We start from the raw sequence: 15,933 nt of genomic DNA on the forward strand, positions 1-15,933 counted from the left end.
CTCTCAAAAGCAATCCTGAGTTTAGATGGAGGGTGGTGTTACACCCATGTATAAGTGACTGTGATTTATTGTGGTGATAGCTATCAACGTTGGCCCAGAGCCCTCAACACTTAAATTGCCATTCTGGCCACACCTCCTAGAAGCTGAACTTGGAGGCTGGGGAGAGTTTGGAACCTCCTTCGCTCCAGGGTGTTGGGATCAGGAACAGCGTTTCCAGAATCTCATACTGTACATACTGTGCATATGTGCATCCCCCAAGAAGAGACTGCAGGGTTCCCAAGGTGGGCTTTCTAACATAGAGAAGAGAGGAAAGGCGAGTTGGGGTTTGCTGAGGGGCAATGTGTGATGTGCCATGCTCTGTTTGGGCTGCTGGCTTCCACCCTTTCCCCAGCTCTTTGACACCTTGGTGGGGACCCAGGCACACATAGATGCCCTCAGGAGCTCAAGCACCCACAACCCAGCATTGGGCAGTGTACCCTGGAGCCCACAGAACTGTTGCTTCTCCCTCTCTGAGCTGGCCTTGCCCATCACGGGCTCTGGAATCACTGCAGAGCCCCTGCCCTGACCCCCCTCCCAACCTGCATAGTGCTCCTGTTGGCAAGGTGGGCTTTGGTCCTTTGGAGACGGACTTAAGTCAGACCCAGGTGTCATTCTCTAAGGACCCGAAAGCTTCAAGCAGGCTGAATAGAGAGGAAGGGAGGGGGGAATCCAGGTATAAGAAAATAACCGACCGTTTTCTCTCTACTCTTATATTACTCACCTCTGGTCACCAAAATATGTGTGGGTCGAGAGGCGGGCTGGAAGTTCCAACACTTTCATCACAGGGTTGGTTTTCCTGACAACCAGTCCCGTCCTGAGGCTATCCAGAGACCCAAGAATGGCCTCGCTAGAGCAAAAGATGCTCCCATCACCCAAGAAACGCCAAGGCATTTAGAAGATTTAGAAGTTCTGCATCAGATGCTGTTGCCACTCAGGAAATTACAAAAATCTTAGGAGTTCTGCCTCAAAAACCAGGACACAGAGACTAGATATTTATTTCTTATTATATCACAATATCATACAAGGTAATCTTGACCCAGTACCTGCTTAAGTGCCAGGTACTCTGACACGCATTCTTTCAGTCCTTCCCACAAACACACGAAGCAGGTACAACTGTCTGTCCCTGTTTTAAATGAGGACGCTGAGCACAGAAGCTCAAGGCTCATTTCAGGTTTCAACACTGACTGGGGTGGAACTGGGTCCTAACCCTTCCCCCATCCTTGCTGGTTCCACCAGTCCCCAAGCAGCTGCCCACAGCCCTGGAGAGGAGGTATCTCTGGAGGGTGACCGCAGTCTAGCTTTCTGTCTATGCAGACCTGGCTCCTGATTTCCTTCTCTCCTTTGCCTGGCTTCTCTGACTGGCAGGGCCTGCAGTCCTTTTTGGTGATGACTGGTTCTGAGCAGTATGATTCACCCCTGCCCTGAAGACAAGGGCAGGGAAGGCCCCAGGGCTGTGGGGTCAGGAGAGCTGAGGATAGCCATGAATCTTGCATTTATTTGCTAAATGGCCTTGGGTAAACCCCTTCCCTTCTCTGGGATTCATTTATACCATCTGGGCAACGAGAATCTCAAGGAGCCCCCAAAAGTCTTGTACCCCAAGAGGATGAAGTTGTACTAATCACTGAGTTCACCCAGAGTCACAGGAATACACATAACATAAAATGTACCATCTTAACCTTTTTAGTACACATTTCAGTGGTGTGAAATACATTTGTAATGTGCAACCATCACCACCATCCATTTCCAGAACTCTTTTTGTCTTGTAAAACTAAAACTCTGGCTGAGTACAGTGGTTCACGCCTGTAATCCCAGTACTTTGGGAGGCCTAGGTGGGAGGATCACTTGAGCCTAGGAATTTGAGACCAACCGAGACAACATAGCAAGATGTTGTCTCTATAAAAAATTTAAAATACTTAGCTAGGTGTGGTGGTATGTACCTATAGTCCCAGCTACTCAAGAGGCTGAGGCAGGAAGATCGCCTGAACTAGGAGGTTGAGGCTGCAGAGACCTGTGATCATGCCACTGCTCACCAGCCTGGGTGACAGAGTGAGACTCTGACTCAAAAACAAAACAAAACAACAAAAAAAACCCAAAAAAACTTGAAACTCTGTACCCATGAAACAACTATCCATTTCCTCCCTCAGCCTCTGACAGCCACCATCTGCTTTCTGGCTTTATGATTTTGACTATTCTAGGTACAACATGTACTTGGAATCATGCAGTATTTGTCTTTTTGCAGCCTTGGGGTTCTCTTTCTTTCTCCATCTCCAGAACACCCACAGCCCCCCTCAGGGCTGGTTTTGCCTCTCCTGGGACGTGGGTGCTATTTGCATGTGGGTGTGGAGCCCTCTCCCACATCCAGCCTGTCCGTGTTTTTCCTCTGGGTGCTAACTGGCCTCTGCCTTTGTCTCTGTCTCCTCCACCTCCGCTCTTGGTTAGCTGACGGTAGGGAAAGTGTCCAGCGGAATAGGGGCTGCAGCTGAAGTCCTGGTCAATCTGTACATGAATGATCACAGACCTAAGGCCCAGGCCACCTCTCCAGACCTGGTAAGGACACGCACCCTCAGCCTTCACCCGCAGACACTGGCTATGGCCTCCCGGGGAGGGCGCACGGGACATGGAGAGGATGGATGTCCTGGCCTTCCAAAGGCTAACTTCCTTGTGGGATAAGATGGGGCTGAGAATGGGCTGGACCAGAGCAGTGATTAGAGCAAAGCTGCATTTCCTTAAAGACAAACCTCATGTTGGTCCTTTGTGGGTCTTTTCTATGACAGAGCCTCTTCCCTGCTGTCTGTGGCTCTGGAGAACTACTGAGTAGAAAATCCCAGGTGAGGTCACACGCATCGTTGGATATCCTTTGCCTTCAGTGTTTAGTGTCCAACCTGAACATCTTTGCAGTGGATTGAGAAATAAGTATTGGGGAAAACTCTTTTATTTGAATTATCCCTTTACCTAGCTAGGCCCCTCGCTGCCTTCACCGGTGACTTGAGTTGACAATTCTTTCTGTTGCCTTCCAGCACGTTGCCCTGGATTCACCCAGGGGTGCCCCAGCCCTGGCCTGCACACTTACCCTTCACAATTAGGAATTTAACTGGTTAGATGTGATGCCACAAGCTTTCCTTGTCTAACCTGCGTCATCACGGTGGGGGGGGGGGGCAAGGATATGTCAAGGATCCTCAGTGGGAGGGTTTCTATGACCTCTCTCTAGGGCCAGGTAACACAACCTCGGGGACAGATCCCAGAGAGAACAGCCCCGGCCAGACACACTTGTGAATAATGCCTACTCTGTCAGACCAGGAGACATCACTCCCACCCCAAAGTCAGAACAGTCAGCCTGGGACAGCCCTACCCAGGCCACTTCATTGCCCATTGCACTGGTCTGTCTAGGAGTACAGTTACCAGCAGCCCCTGCAGGGTTGAGGTCTGTGGGGAACACACCTTTCCACCCCTTACTGTTTGCTGCAGTGTCGGGAGCAGCAAATAGAAGGCTACAAGGTCCCCAGGATTCAGTTTGGAATTTCTAGAGGCCTCGGCCTGGCATGTGAAGGCCCAGGGTCAGGGTCGGCCCTAACAGGCTGCTCCTCTCTCCCGATCCCCAGGAATCTATGCGAAGGTCGTTTCCCCTGAACCTGGGTGGCAGCGACACCTGCTACTTCTGTAAGAAACGTGTGTATGTAATGGAGCGACTGAGTGCCGAGGGCCACTTCTTCCACCGCGAGTGTTTCCGCTGCAGCATCTGCACCACCACCCTGCGTCTGGCCGCCTATGCCTTCGACTGCGATGAAGGTAACCCCGGGGGCCAGGGCAGCACTGGGCTCTGGCCTCAGACTCAGACATGGCCTTGGCCTGGGTTCCTGTCCTTCTAAAGGGTCTGAGACACCCAGCACATCCCCAGCAGGGAGTATGATGTCGTCAAGAAAGCTGTTCAGGGAAGCCGGGAGTTCCTGCTAGACAGGGCGCCCATCTGGGGGAAGGGAAAGCATTAGCACCTATGGTATACCAGGCGCTGGTAGACACCTACTGTGTGCTGAGGCCTTTGTACACATTTTCTCACGTAGCCTCACCATTTTCCATTGTCCTTTGGTGGCCGAGAAATCAAACCTGACAATCTACTAACATGCTCGACACCATACCTGGTATGTAATAAGGGCTCAGTAAATGATCCTCTATTAATATTACTGATAAAGTATATATCATGCAAACAACCATAATAATATCTCCTCTGGTAAGTGGCCTGGCAGAGATCATCAATGAAGGAATTGTGCTTGCTGGAATGAGTGATTATTTTCTAATTTTCAACACATGATATTGGTAATGCCATATAAAATGAGAAGCAGTATAGTATAGTGCTTACAAAGATGCCCTTGAACTAAACCACCTTGATTCAAATCCAGACAGAACCACCTACTAGCCATATAACCTTGGGCCTGTTACTTAATGTCTTGGTCCCTCAGTCTCCTCATCTGTAAAATGTGGTTAATACTAGTACTTCGTTCTTAAAGTCATCATAAGGACCGAGGAGTTAATTCATGTGTGGCATTTAGACCAGTGTCTGGTATACAGTAGTGCTATGGAACTTTTCACTGTTGTTACCATTATTATTATCACTATTGTTCCTAGTGTACCAGTGAGCAAGGAAGGCTTTTCTGGAAGGGACCCAGTGGCCCTGAGTAATGGCCAGTTTTCCAGCATGTGTCCTGTCTGGGTCTCCCCTCCCCATCGCTGCCATCATCTGTTCACAACCTGTCCCACCCCAGGGGCCCCAGAAAGAAGGATTAAGGTGCTGATACTCAAAGCTGTTCATTCTGCTGCCTGGCAACTGAAGAACTTGGCCTCAGACTTATTTGAGGGCTTTTTTTTTAATGTTGCCCCATTTATTACGAAGGATACAAAGGAACAGATTGATGGAAGCGATGCATACAGTGAGGGTAGGGGGGAGGGGCTCAGAGCTGCCACGCCCTCTCTGGGTGCGGGCATGCCACCCTAGAGGGCCCTCAATGTATGCAGCCACTCCAAAGCTCTGCATGGTTTGGGGAGCCCCATCCCCAGGAGCCCCCCCTTTGCTGGAGCTTGTCTCTGAGGCAACAAAGGGTCCTGCTACCTCAAGGAAGGTGATAGAAATTTCCCAAGTTGGAGCCATCCTGAACTTATTTCCATTGTTGCTGTTTTCTGAGTTGGATGGGGCAAGCACTTGACTTATGTCTACTGTGGCTCCAGTTTACAGAAGAATAATCTGTGTGTGCGTCTTTTTACAGGAAAATTTTTTTCTTTTTAAAAAATTTTTATTTTTTATTTTAAAGATGTGGAGTACAATTCAGGGTTAGGTACACAAACGTTGACTATGCAGGTACCCTTGTTGATGATGTGTGCTCCTCCCTCCCCTAGCAGTTTCCCTCAACTGCCAATCCCACCTTTCCTCCTCTGGCAATTTCCCACTACTGCCAATCCTTTTCTTATGGTATTATGATAATTGTTCAAGGCCCACTTATGAGTGAGAACATATGGTACTCTGCTTTGTTTCTGTGATAGATCACTGAGTATGACCAACTCTAAATTCACCCAAGTTACCGTGAAGTTCATAGGTTCATCCTTCTTTATGGTAGTATAATATTCCATTATGTATATGCACCACATTTTTTTATCCAGTCCAGCTTCGATGGGCAGCATGGCTGGTTCCATTTTTGCTATTGTGAATAGAGTTGCAACAAACATACGTGTGCATCTTTTTTGTAGAATGATTTGAGTTCCTCCAGGTATATTCCCAATAGGGGAATTGCTGGGTCAATGTAAGGTCAATTTCTAGTTCTTTCAGAAATTGCCACACTGTCTTCCAGAGAGGTTGCACTAGTTTGCATTTCTACCAGCAGTGTAGAAGCATTCCTTTTTCTCTGCATCCTCACCAGCATCTGTTGTTGTTTATTTTATTAATGATGGCCATTCTTACTGGGGTTAGGTGGTATCCCAATGTGGTTTTGATTTGCATTTCTCTAATGATGAGTGAGGCTGAGCACTTTTTCATGTGTCTGTTGGCTGCCTGTACATCTTCTTTTGAGAAATGTCTATACATGTCTTTTGCCCACTTTTGAATGGGGCTGTTTGTTTTTTTCCTTTCAGCACATTTGAGTTCCTTGTAGATCCTAGATGTTAGGCCTTTGTCAGATATACAGTTGGCAACTATTTTTCCCATTCTGTGGGCTGTCTCCCTGCTCTCTTGATGATTTCTTTTGCTTTGTGAAGGCTCATCAGTTTGAGGTCCCACTTGTCAATCTTATTTCTTGTGGTATGGGCACTTAGGGTTCTGATCAGGAATTGGTTGCCAGTTCCAATTTCCATAAGCGTGTCTCCTGCATTTTCTAAGATTCTTATAGTTTGAGGTTTTACGTTTAGGTCTTTGATCCATTTAGAGTTAATTTTTGTGTAAGGTAATAGGTAGGGGTCCTGTTTCAATCTTCTGCATGTGATCAGCCAGTTTTCCCAGCACCATTTACTGTATAGGTTCTCCTCTCCTCAGTGTTTGTTGTTGGAGGCTTTGTCAAAGACGAGTTTGTTGAGAAATTGAGGCTTTGCTTCCGGAATCTCAATCCTGTTCCATTGGTCTATATACCTGTTCTTAAACCAATACCAGGCTGTTTTGATTACTGTACCCTTATAGTAAAGTTTAAAGTCTGGAAGTGTGATACCTCCTGCTTTGTTTCTTTTGCTAAGGATGGTTTTGGCTATTTTTGTGGTCATTTATGTTTCCATATGAATTTCTGTATCGTCACTTCCAGGTCTGAGAAGAATGATGTTGGTAATTTAAGGAATATTGCATTGAATCTGTAGATTGCCTTTGGTAGGATGGACATTTTAATAATGCTGGTTCTTCCTACCCATCAGCATGGAATATTTTTCCATTTGTTTGTCTTCTTGGATTTCTTTGAACAGTGTTTTGTAGTTCTCATTTTGAAGGTCTTTCACTTCTCTGGTTAGGAAGATGTTGAGGTGTTTCTTTCCTTTTTTTTTGTGACTATTGTGAATGGGATTGTGCTTTTAATTTGAGTCTCTGCCTGCTTTTTGTTGGTATATAGGAGTGCAACTGTCTTTTGCACATTTATTTTGTACCCTGAGACTTTGCCAAAGTCCTTTCTCGGTACAAGCAAGTTTTTGACAGATTCTCTTGGATTTTCAAGGTATGGGATCATATCATTAGCAAAGAGTAATGACTTGACTTCCTCTTTTCCTACTTGGATACTCCTGATTTCCTTCTCTTGTCTATTTGCCCTGGCTAGGACTTTCAACACAATGTTGAACAAGAGGAGTGCGAGAGGACAGCCTTGTCTTCTTCCAGTTTTCAGGGGAAATGTTTCCAGTTTCTGTCTGTTTAGCAATATGTTAGCTGTGGGTTTATCGTAGGTGACACTTACTATTTTGAGGTATGTTCCTTCTATACCTAGAGGTTTAAGGGTTTTTTTCAGGAATGGATGCTGGATTTATCAAAGGCTTTTTCTTCATCTGATGAGATAATCATGTGGTTCTTGTTTTTACATCCGTTGATATATTTAATTACATTTATGATCTTGCAAATGTTGAACCAGCCCTGCATCCTGGGGATGAAGGCTACTTGATCATGATGGATGATTTTTGAGATGTGTTTTTGGATCCAATTTGCTAGAATCTTGTTGAGGATTTTTGCATCTGTGTTCATAAGAGATATTGGCCTGTAGTTCTCTTTTTTTGTTGGATCTTTACCCGGTTTGGGTATCAGTGTGAATATTAACTGTGTAAAATGATTTGGGGAGAATTCCATCTTTCTCAATTGCCTGGAATACTTTCAATAGGATTGGTATCAGCTCCTCCTTATACGTTTTGTAGAATTCTGCTGGAAAACCATCCGGTCCAGGGCTTTTGTTTTTCTGTAGGTAGTTTCATATGACAGAGTCAATTTCCTGGGTTGTTATTGGTCTATTTAGTGTCTTGGTGTTTTCATGTTGCAATCTGGGGAGGTTGTGTGATGTCAGAAAGTCCTCCATTTCATCTAGGTTATCAAGTTTGTTTCCATATAGGTATATATAGTAATCTCTGGTAATCTTTTGTATTTCTTCAGAGTCAGTTGTGATTTTGATCTTTTGTATTTCTGATTGTGTTTATTTGGACTTTTCCTCTCTTTTTCTTGGTCATTCTGGTTAGGGGTTCATCAATCATGTTAATTCTTTCAAAGAACCAGTTTTTTGTTTCGTGGGTGTTTTCTATGATATTTTTATCTTCTTTGTCTCATGTTTGGGCTCTTAATTTAGTGATTTGGATTCTTCTGCTAAAGCTGGGATTTTGGTGGTCTTCTCTTTCCAGCTCCCTTAGATGATGTGTTAGACTCTCAGCTTATGATCTTTCCATTTTCTTTTAGTGTTCTCATAGAGATATAAATTCCCCTCTGAAAACTGCCTTCATGGCATCTCAGAGGTTTTGGTAAGATGTTTCTTCATTTTCATTTGTTTCCAGGAAGCCTTTAATTTCTGCTTTGATTTCAGTGTTCACCCAGTAGTTGTTCCTGTTTAGTGTCCATGTCTTTGTGGGCTTTGGAGAAATTTGTTGGTGTTGATATTTATTTTTAATCCACTGTGGTCTGAGAAGGTACATGGCAATATTTCAACCTTATAGAATTTGTTTAGGCTTAATTTGTGGCCAAGGATGTGATTGATCTTGGAGTATATTCCATGTGGTGATGAGTAGAATGTATATTCTGTGGTTGTTGGGTGGAATAATCTGTAGGTATCTATTAAGTCCATTTGGTCGAGTGTCAAGTTTGGGTTCTGGATCTCCTTGTTGATTTTTTGCCTCAATGATCTATCTAGGGCTGTTAGTGGGGTATTCAAGTCCCCTGCTATAATAGCGTTAGAGTCAATATCTTTTTTTAGTTTACTTGGTAGTTGCTTTATAAATGCTGGTGCTCCTGTGTTGGGTGCATATATGTTTAGGATGAATATTTCTTATTGATGGATTGAAACTTTTATCATTATATAGTGTCCTTTTGTATCCTTTTAAATTTTTGATAGCTTAAAGGTTGTTTTGTCTGATATTAAGATCATGATTCCTGCCTTCTTTTGTGGTCAATTTGCCTGGAAACTCACTTTCCATCCTTTAGCTTTGGGTCTGTGTGTGTCCCTTGTGGTGAGATGAGTTTCCTGGGTCATGGTTTCTTATCCAGTTTGCCATTCTGTGTCAAAGTGGTACATTTGGTCCGTTCACATTCAAGCTGATTATTGAAATGTGATTGTTTATCCCTGTCATGAGGTTCTTATAAAGTGTTTTCTTTGTTTGCCTGTTTTCTTTTGACTTTGAGTTGATATATGTGTGTGTTTTCAAGTTTCCTGTTGCACTGTATTCTCTGTTGATTCAGTGCTCTGCTGTTCTCTTGGGAAGTGTGTGGTCATTCTTTTTTTTTTTCTTCTTTCTTCTGTGCTTAATACCTTTTTAAGTATCTCCTGTAGAGCTGTCTGAAAGCTGCATAATCTCTTAGGGTTTGGATGTCTGAGAAGGATTTTAATTCTCCATCACTGATGAAACTGAGCTTGGGTGGGTAGGAAATTCTTGGTTGAAATTGTTTATCTTTGAGGACTTTGAATATTGGACTCTAATCCCTTCTTGCTTGTAGTGTTTCTGCTGATAGGTCTGCTGCTATTCTGATTGGTTTTCCCCAGTAAGTAGTCTGACCTTTCTCTCTTGCTGCCTTTAGGATTTTTTTCTTTTGTGCCTACTTTATGTAGGCAAATTACTATGTGTCTAGGAGTTGGTCTACTCATTTGATGTCTTATGGGGGTTATCTGTATCTCTTTTGCTTGACTGGTCACATCTCTGGTGAGATGGGGAAAGTTTTCTTGGATTACCTCCTGGAATACTTGCTCTAAGTTGTTCTTCATTTTCCTTTCTTCTTCTGGGATACCAATCAGGCATAGGTTCGGCCTCTTGATATAATCACACATCTCTTTAGACTTTGTTCTTTCTTTCTGAGTCTTCTTTCTATTTTTTACAGGAAAATTTTACTGCAAGCCTCACTTCATTCACTGTAAAACCAATAGCAAACAACGGAAGAGAAGGGCAGACTTGAAGCAACAAAGAGAGGTATGTTTTGTCTCAAAAGTACTGGTGAAACAGGGAAGGCTCCTTGGTAGGAAAAGGTTTTCCAGGGTGCCTCAAAGTTAGGCCAACTCTTCTGGCCCTGGAGGGATTGAGATTATTTGCAGATAAAGAAGAAAGCCTCTACTTCCGGGTGTAGACGGTTCCTTTGCCTCAGTCAGCTCCACGGCCTCTGGGGTTTGTCCTGTTCTGGATGCCAGCTCCCAGGTGAGTGACTGTGCTGGCTTCTCACAAGAAGCCCAGAAGAGCTTTCACGTGTGACCATGAAAAGACCATGGGTCCCTCCGTGTCTAGGGCCCACCTGGCCATGGGGTGCTGCCGGCAGGAATTCCTGGTATGGGAGTGACCTCTTCTATGGTTTCCAGGTTCCTTCCCAAGCTCTTGAAGTCAACAAAGTGACCAGCCCACTGAATTTTATAGCGATTTGTGATAGCGCCCCCTCTGGCAGGTTTTAGCAAATACCATCGCTGCAACTTAACCACCCACCACCAGCAGTGACCTATAACTCATTTCCAGTTACCCATTGTTATACAGACTCAATACAGAAAAATAGGAAAATAAATACAAGTTAAGTCACCTCTAATCACTACCCTGAGAAAACCATGACTAACATTTTTAAACATCCCATTCTAGACTTTTTCCCATGTGAATATATTTTAACCTAGTTGGAATTTTTTCTCTGTTTTACATCCTTCTTTTTTTTTCACTAACAAGAAAAGTTCCCCGTGACATTAAAAATTCTTTTGGAGCATAATTTTAATGCCTGTAAAATATTCTAGTTTATGAGTGATCAATAATGTATTTCACTAGTTCCATATTGTTGAACCTTTACCTTATTTGATATTTTTATCTTCCACATATCTTTATAGGCACTTTGTGGTATGCATATTTTCAAGTTATCTACTTTGTGTATATTATTAGACATGATATTGTTGGCCAAAGAGCATGCAGATTTGAAGTATCGTGACCTCTATGATCAGTTTGACCCCCAGGAAAGTTGTGCCCACATTCAGCACTTGCTTCAGCCATGAATGGGCGGCTGAGACTATTGTGGGGGCTGGCTGCAGAACACAGGGCATACCAAGTTCGGTTTATATTGGCTCCCTTAGATGGCTCATTGTAGCAGCCCTCTGCAAGACTTGTGGACTAAACACCCTCATTTCAATCTCTCTCTCAGGAGGAGGGGACATGGCAAGAGCAGGAAGCCCCTCGGCGAGACACCCCCACCGAAAGTTCTTGCGCTGTGGCCGCCATTGGCACACCGGAAGGCAGCCCCCCAGGTATCTCCACCTCCTTCTTTAGAAAGGCGCTGAGCTGGCCTCTCGGGCTGCTGAGGGGCCTGCATGACTGGATGCAGGGACTCCTGCAAGCTGTTGGCCTCCATCTCAGGGACAATGCTCACAACTACTGCTACACGTACGAGCTCCTGAGCCTTGGACTGCCGCTCCTCTGGGCGTTCTCTGAGGTCCTGGCAACTATGTACAGGGAGTCCGAGGATTCCCTCGAGAGCATCCGCAACTGGGTGCTCAGGAGCTTCCCGGTCAAACTCCACTGAGATGCCTGGCTGCCCCCAGAGTGCCTGGACACTTGCAGAGTTTAGACAGCAACGTGTTTGCAGTTTGCTAAGACTCTGACCGGGAAGCCTAGTGCTCTCTAACCTATTAGCTCAAAGCCAAAGAGTTTTCCATGAGCCACCTCTGCCTGACTTTGTCAGGATGGACATCCTACTCACCGTGCGAGGGCCAGGGTGATTTTTTTTTAAATAACTTTGTACTTTTTTTATACCAAAGCGAGCCATATTTCTGGGTTTACATTTCAAGTTTTAACTTTTAATAAGCCAAGAGAAAGCATTTTTTTTCTACAAGTGTCATTTTTTCTAAACACGGGTTTGAAATTTATAACAGGTTTTACAAACCCCTTCACCATTTCAATGAGTTGTAGTGGCCGCTGCCCCAACAAGTTAATGATTTGGGGTTTTACGAACATAAATGTGAGTGTGCCACCTCAGTGCCTTTTAACTCAACAGCAAGTAACTTTTTACAAGATGAAAGCATAATTATTTTAGAAGAAAAGAATAGGAGGCAGAATAGAATTAAAGCCACAAGAGTACACACAGCAGTGTGTAGTTGGCTATAATCCACCCTCCCAGAGAGAGGAGGACTGTTTTGCTTCCTCGATGTAAAATAGTAGCTTAAAGGCCTTCTCCTCCCATACCCAGTCACAACCAGAGGACCCAAAACCATGGTTCTTTATAAAGCTCATTGTTTCAACCACATCACCACAAACATGCCTTTTGCAGTGTTTCACTAATGGGCACTGCAGTGAAAGTCCACTGACATGTGACCACAGAGAGCTCTGTCAAGCTGATGCAGTGCTCAAGACAAGCAATTTCAGCTGGTGACATTTTAGCCCCTGGGGCTCCCTGTCAGGTCTTCAGCCCAGGCTGCAGGCTGAGCCAAGGCCACTCAGGGTTCATAGTGGTCAGGCTGAGTGGAGTGGAAGACACAGCCCTCTCCCGTGGTGTCCTGTGAGACTGAGGGTGTACGTTAGCACATCAGGTTATTTCTGGAGAGCGTGGCCTGCTCAGTGAGCATGGTCTGTGGATATCCTGAGTGCTCAACCACTCTGCTGCCCTGCAGGTTTTGTGGTCAAGGCAGTCAGAAGCCATTCCATGCTGCCCTAGCAATGTATCTGACCTCCAGGGTGAGCACTACTGTATCTTTACTGACAGGAAAGGCTGGGAGTGGAAGTTGTTTGTTGACTGATCCAAAGGAAATATGCCCGAGTAAGGCCAAAAATGAACATTGGGTCCACCTGCATTCCTCTCTCTGGGTATCTGGAAGTACTTCAGTCCTCCCCACTCCCCTCTGCCTGGACATGCACAGCTGCAGGGTCTGGCTGGACAATCAAGAGGCTGACAGGGAAAGGCCTTTTATGGTGCTCAGTGGTATCTGAAGTTGCTGGGCCCAAGATAGCTCTGTGCAGTTATCTCTAGAGATTCCTCTAGATTGACTAAGGAGGGTGCCTGGTGTGGTTTAGCAGCCAGAGCTCTTGAGAGCTTTGAGGTGACAAGTTTCTATAGGGTGGGAAAGAAGGAGGGGTTCATGTCTACAAATATCCCCCTGAAATCCTTGGGAAAAACAAGGGCATGGCGGCAGCCAAGTCTGTGGCAGCCAGCTCCTCTGTCCTCATTGGAACTGTTCTCAGCCCAATGGCTCGCATTGTGTTTTTTCCCATTTTTGCTGGGATCTTCATGTTCAGCATGGTGGGAGGAGGCCGCGGTTCATTTTATGTGTGATTAAAGAAAGCAAATTCTCAAGGTCATGATGTGAATAGCCAGCCGTGTTATTGTGATTATCCTCAGCTCAGGGTAGGTTAAGATGCTTTGTAGAATGTTCCATGAAGTCAGAGTTGGAGTCTCTAAGAACATCACATATAGCCCTAAGGAGGCTGGTTTGAATTACTCTGGTGAGACAGGCTGTGCCTGTCAGAAGTTGGAGATGTTTGTATGTTCTGAGACCTTGAACCTTCCTGGTGGGCAGCACTGACACACATAGGTGAATCTCAGCGGGCAAATACCTCTATGCCTCCACGACATATTCCAGGATGAATAGGAGACACCAGAGTAAAGTGGGGGCAGAGAGGTTATGAGGGGTGGGGGGCAGGAGGACCTGAGGGCATTTGTAGCTCTGGGTGGAGTACGGTAGAGTGTTGGCACTACGAAATGACATGTGTCCACTCTTGTGAGTAGCTGGTCACTACCAGGAAGGTTCATCACTCCTAAGCAAGCAGTGACTTGTTCAGGGGAAGTTTCCTTTTTTTTTAACTAGTTGCCTCATGTTCAACTCCAGTGCCTTCTCATGTTGTTATCTGTTTTCCTTTTTTTCCTTACACTAAGTTCTCTCTTCTTTCTTTCTTTCTCTTTCCAATCTTTCACTGGCTGTCAGTTCATTTCAGCCTTCCAGTGCTACACCCACTTCTTGGCTGACACACTTCTGCTCGGAGGTGACTGGTTTTCTTGCCAATTTTCAGAGGGTGGTACTAACCCCTAACCTGCTTTCCGCACCCCGTCCTCTCCTGCCTGTGGTACTGGCTGCGCTAACTGTGAGTGTCTTGCATACTAATGGACTCCATTCAGTGGCATGGTCGGTTAACGACGTGGGTTGGTGGCCAGCTTGAAAGCCGAGTTCTGATTCTACTTCTTGGAGCCGACACCAAGTGCACGCCCTGCCTCTCCTCTGTCCCCTGGGCCTGCCTGCATGCATGCTTTTCCAGTTGTGCCTGCAAAGCCATTTGCCTTCCTGGGAGGGTCAACCCTGACTGTAAGATAGTACCGTGGTAGGGGAAGCCTCTGCACCTTTGAAAAGGACACTTGTCCTCGTACCTACCAGCCTCTTCTTAAACCGGTTCTCATATAAAGATTACTCATGTGTGATCATTGATCAAAACTATAGGTGAGTCCTTTTGGAGGAATTTTAAAAAATTAGTTACTTCCAAACCTCATCCCTAGCTTGACCCACGCTCTGTAGTTTGAACATATCATCACAATTATACCAGCAAATCCTTTTTCTGTTGCAACCTGAACTGTAGATCCAAGGGTTTTGCTGTGGCTCTTCTTATCTCCTCAAGCCCCAGCTTCAACTAAGCATTCATGTCCCAAGCAGGGATGTCTTTGAGAAATGACTCAGCCCCAGGCCTGGAGCTGCTGTTTAACCGCCCCCATGGCTCTGCTTAAAACGCATATGCCTTGGCCTGCAGCAGCAGGACAGTGGAGATACTCTTCCAGAGAAACACACCAAGCACAGGGGAGCTGTCGCAGGCCAGGCCTCGCGGTCTCAGGCTCAGCTGGTGTTCGTCCTGCATGTGGCCCAGAGTCGTTCTGATCCCCGGCCGGTCTGCCCAGCCCTGCATGCTGCATCCCTCGCTGCGTGTGTGCAGATCCTTCCTAGCCAGTACGAAGTCGTTGCTCTTGTCTTATCTTCTCTTGCAGAGTCTCCCTCCCTTTATAGAATGTCAACCAAAGAATGCCCTCCTGCCCCTCAGCCTCCTCTCTAGCTAGCCTCCCCATCTCATCACAACGCATGTCTGTGACCTTTGGTAATCATTGACAGTGCCACACGAAACCCTGTATTTTGCACAATGTTTAGTTTTATTTATGGTATTTGATGATGTAAATGGAAATAAATATGGTTCTTTATAAAGCTCATTGTTTCTTCTCTTCTTTGCCATGGAAGCTTCTAAAACCTCAATCACACGGATTGGTTTAGGGAGTCGGTTTTCCCTAAACTGCTGGTGGGACTTGCACTTGTGGTGACACGGGACTCTCTGGGGCTGCGCTGGGGCACTCTGAAAGGAAATATTACCCAGTGGTAATATTTGGAAAATGTTATCAATGCTCCTGGGCTGGGCTTTGGGATCTCTCTCTTGAAAACTCATGTACTTTGCTGTTCTAGATGCTGGGCATGGTGAGGTCTGTGTCCCCTCAGCTATTAGGAACAGATTGTATTGACAGACACCTGTACCCATTTCCCCTACACATCCAAGCATGGTTCCAAAAGACAGCTTCACCTATGAACTTTAGACTCATTTATGTCTACAGTCATACTACGCTGAATGTGCCTGATCTCATCTAGATTAATTTAGGCTTCTATATTGCCCGGTCCTGAACATTTCACGCTGTCCAGCTAAGTGATGGGTGAAAGGTAAAGAAGAAGGTCTGGACGTTGTTCTCAGGATGACAGTGACCATGGCAATGGGCTCATGAGATGGAGAGCCACTGCCATC

General features: G+C 45.5%; 1 protein-coding gene across 13 annotated transcripts in view; it reads left to right on the forward strand.

The window, feature by feature from the left end:
* The window catches only part of MICAL2 (microtubule associated monooxygenase, calponin and LIM domain containing 2), a 152,527-nt gene extending 137,172 nt beyond the window's left edge, over window positions 1–15,355 (forward strand). For 4 of the 13 annotated variants that reach the window (XM_021709216.1, XM_021709217.1, XM_021709215.1 and 1 more), the window contains 5 exons: window positions 2,479–2,586; window positions 2,814–2,867; window positions 3,639–3,825; window positions 10,046–10,134; window positions 11,327–11,817. In XM_021709216.1, the coding sequence (XP_021564891.1) occupies window positions 2,479–2,586; window positions 2,814–2,867; window positions 3,639–3,825; window positions 10,046–10,134; window positions 11,327–11,704 (816 nt within the window). In that variant the 3' untranslated portion in view covers window positions 11,705–11,817. Of the gene's footprint in view, window positions 1–2,478; window positions 2,587–2,813; window positions 2,868–3,638; window positions 3,826–10,045; window positions 10,135–11,326; window positions 11,818–14,096; window positions 14,254–15,139 lie in introns of those variants that run through there. The other 9 variants (XR_002481526.1, XR_002481527.1, XM_021709223.1 and 6 more) reach the window with 5 other exon arrangements.
* The last annotated feature ends 578 nt before the right edge of the window (window positions 15,356–15,933 follow it).

Source organism: Carlito syrichta, unplaced genomic scaffold (assembly GCF_000164805.1).
Source record: "Carlito syrichta isolate Samal-C Ts95f unplaced genomic scaffold, Tarsius_syrichta-2.0.1 Scaffold169247, whole genome shotgun sequence".
NCBI classification, from domain to species: domain Eukaryota; kingdom Metazoa; phylum Chordata; class Mammalia; order Primates; family Tarsiidae; genus Carlito; species Carlito syrichta.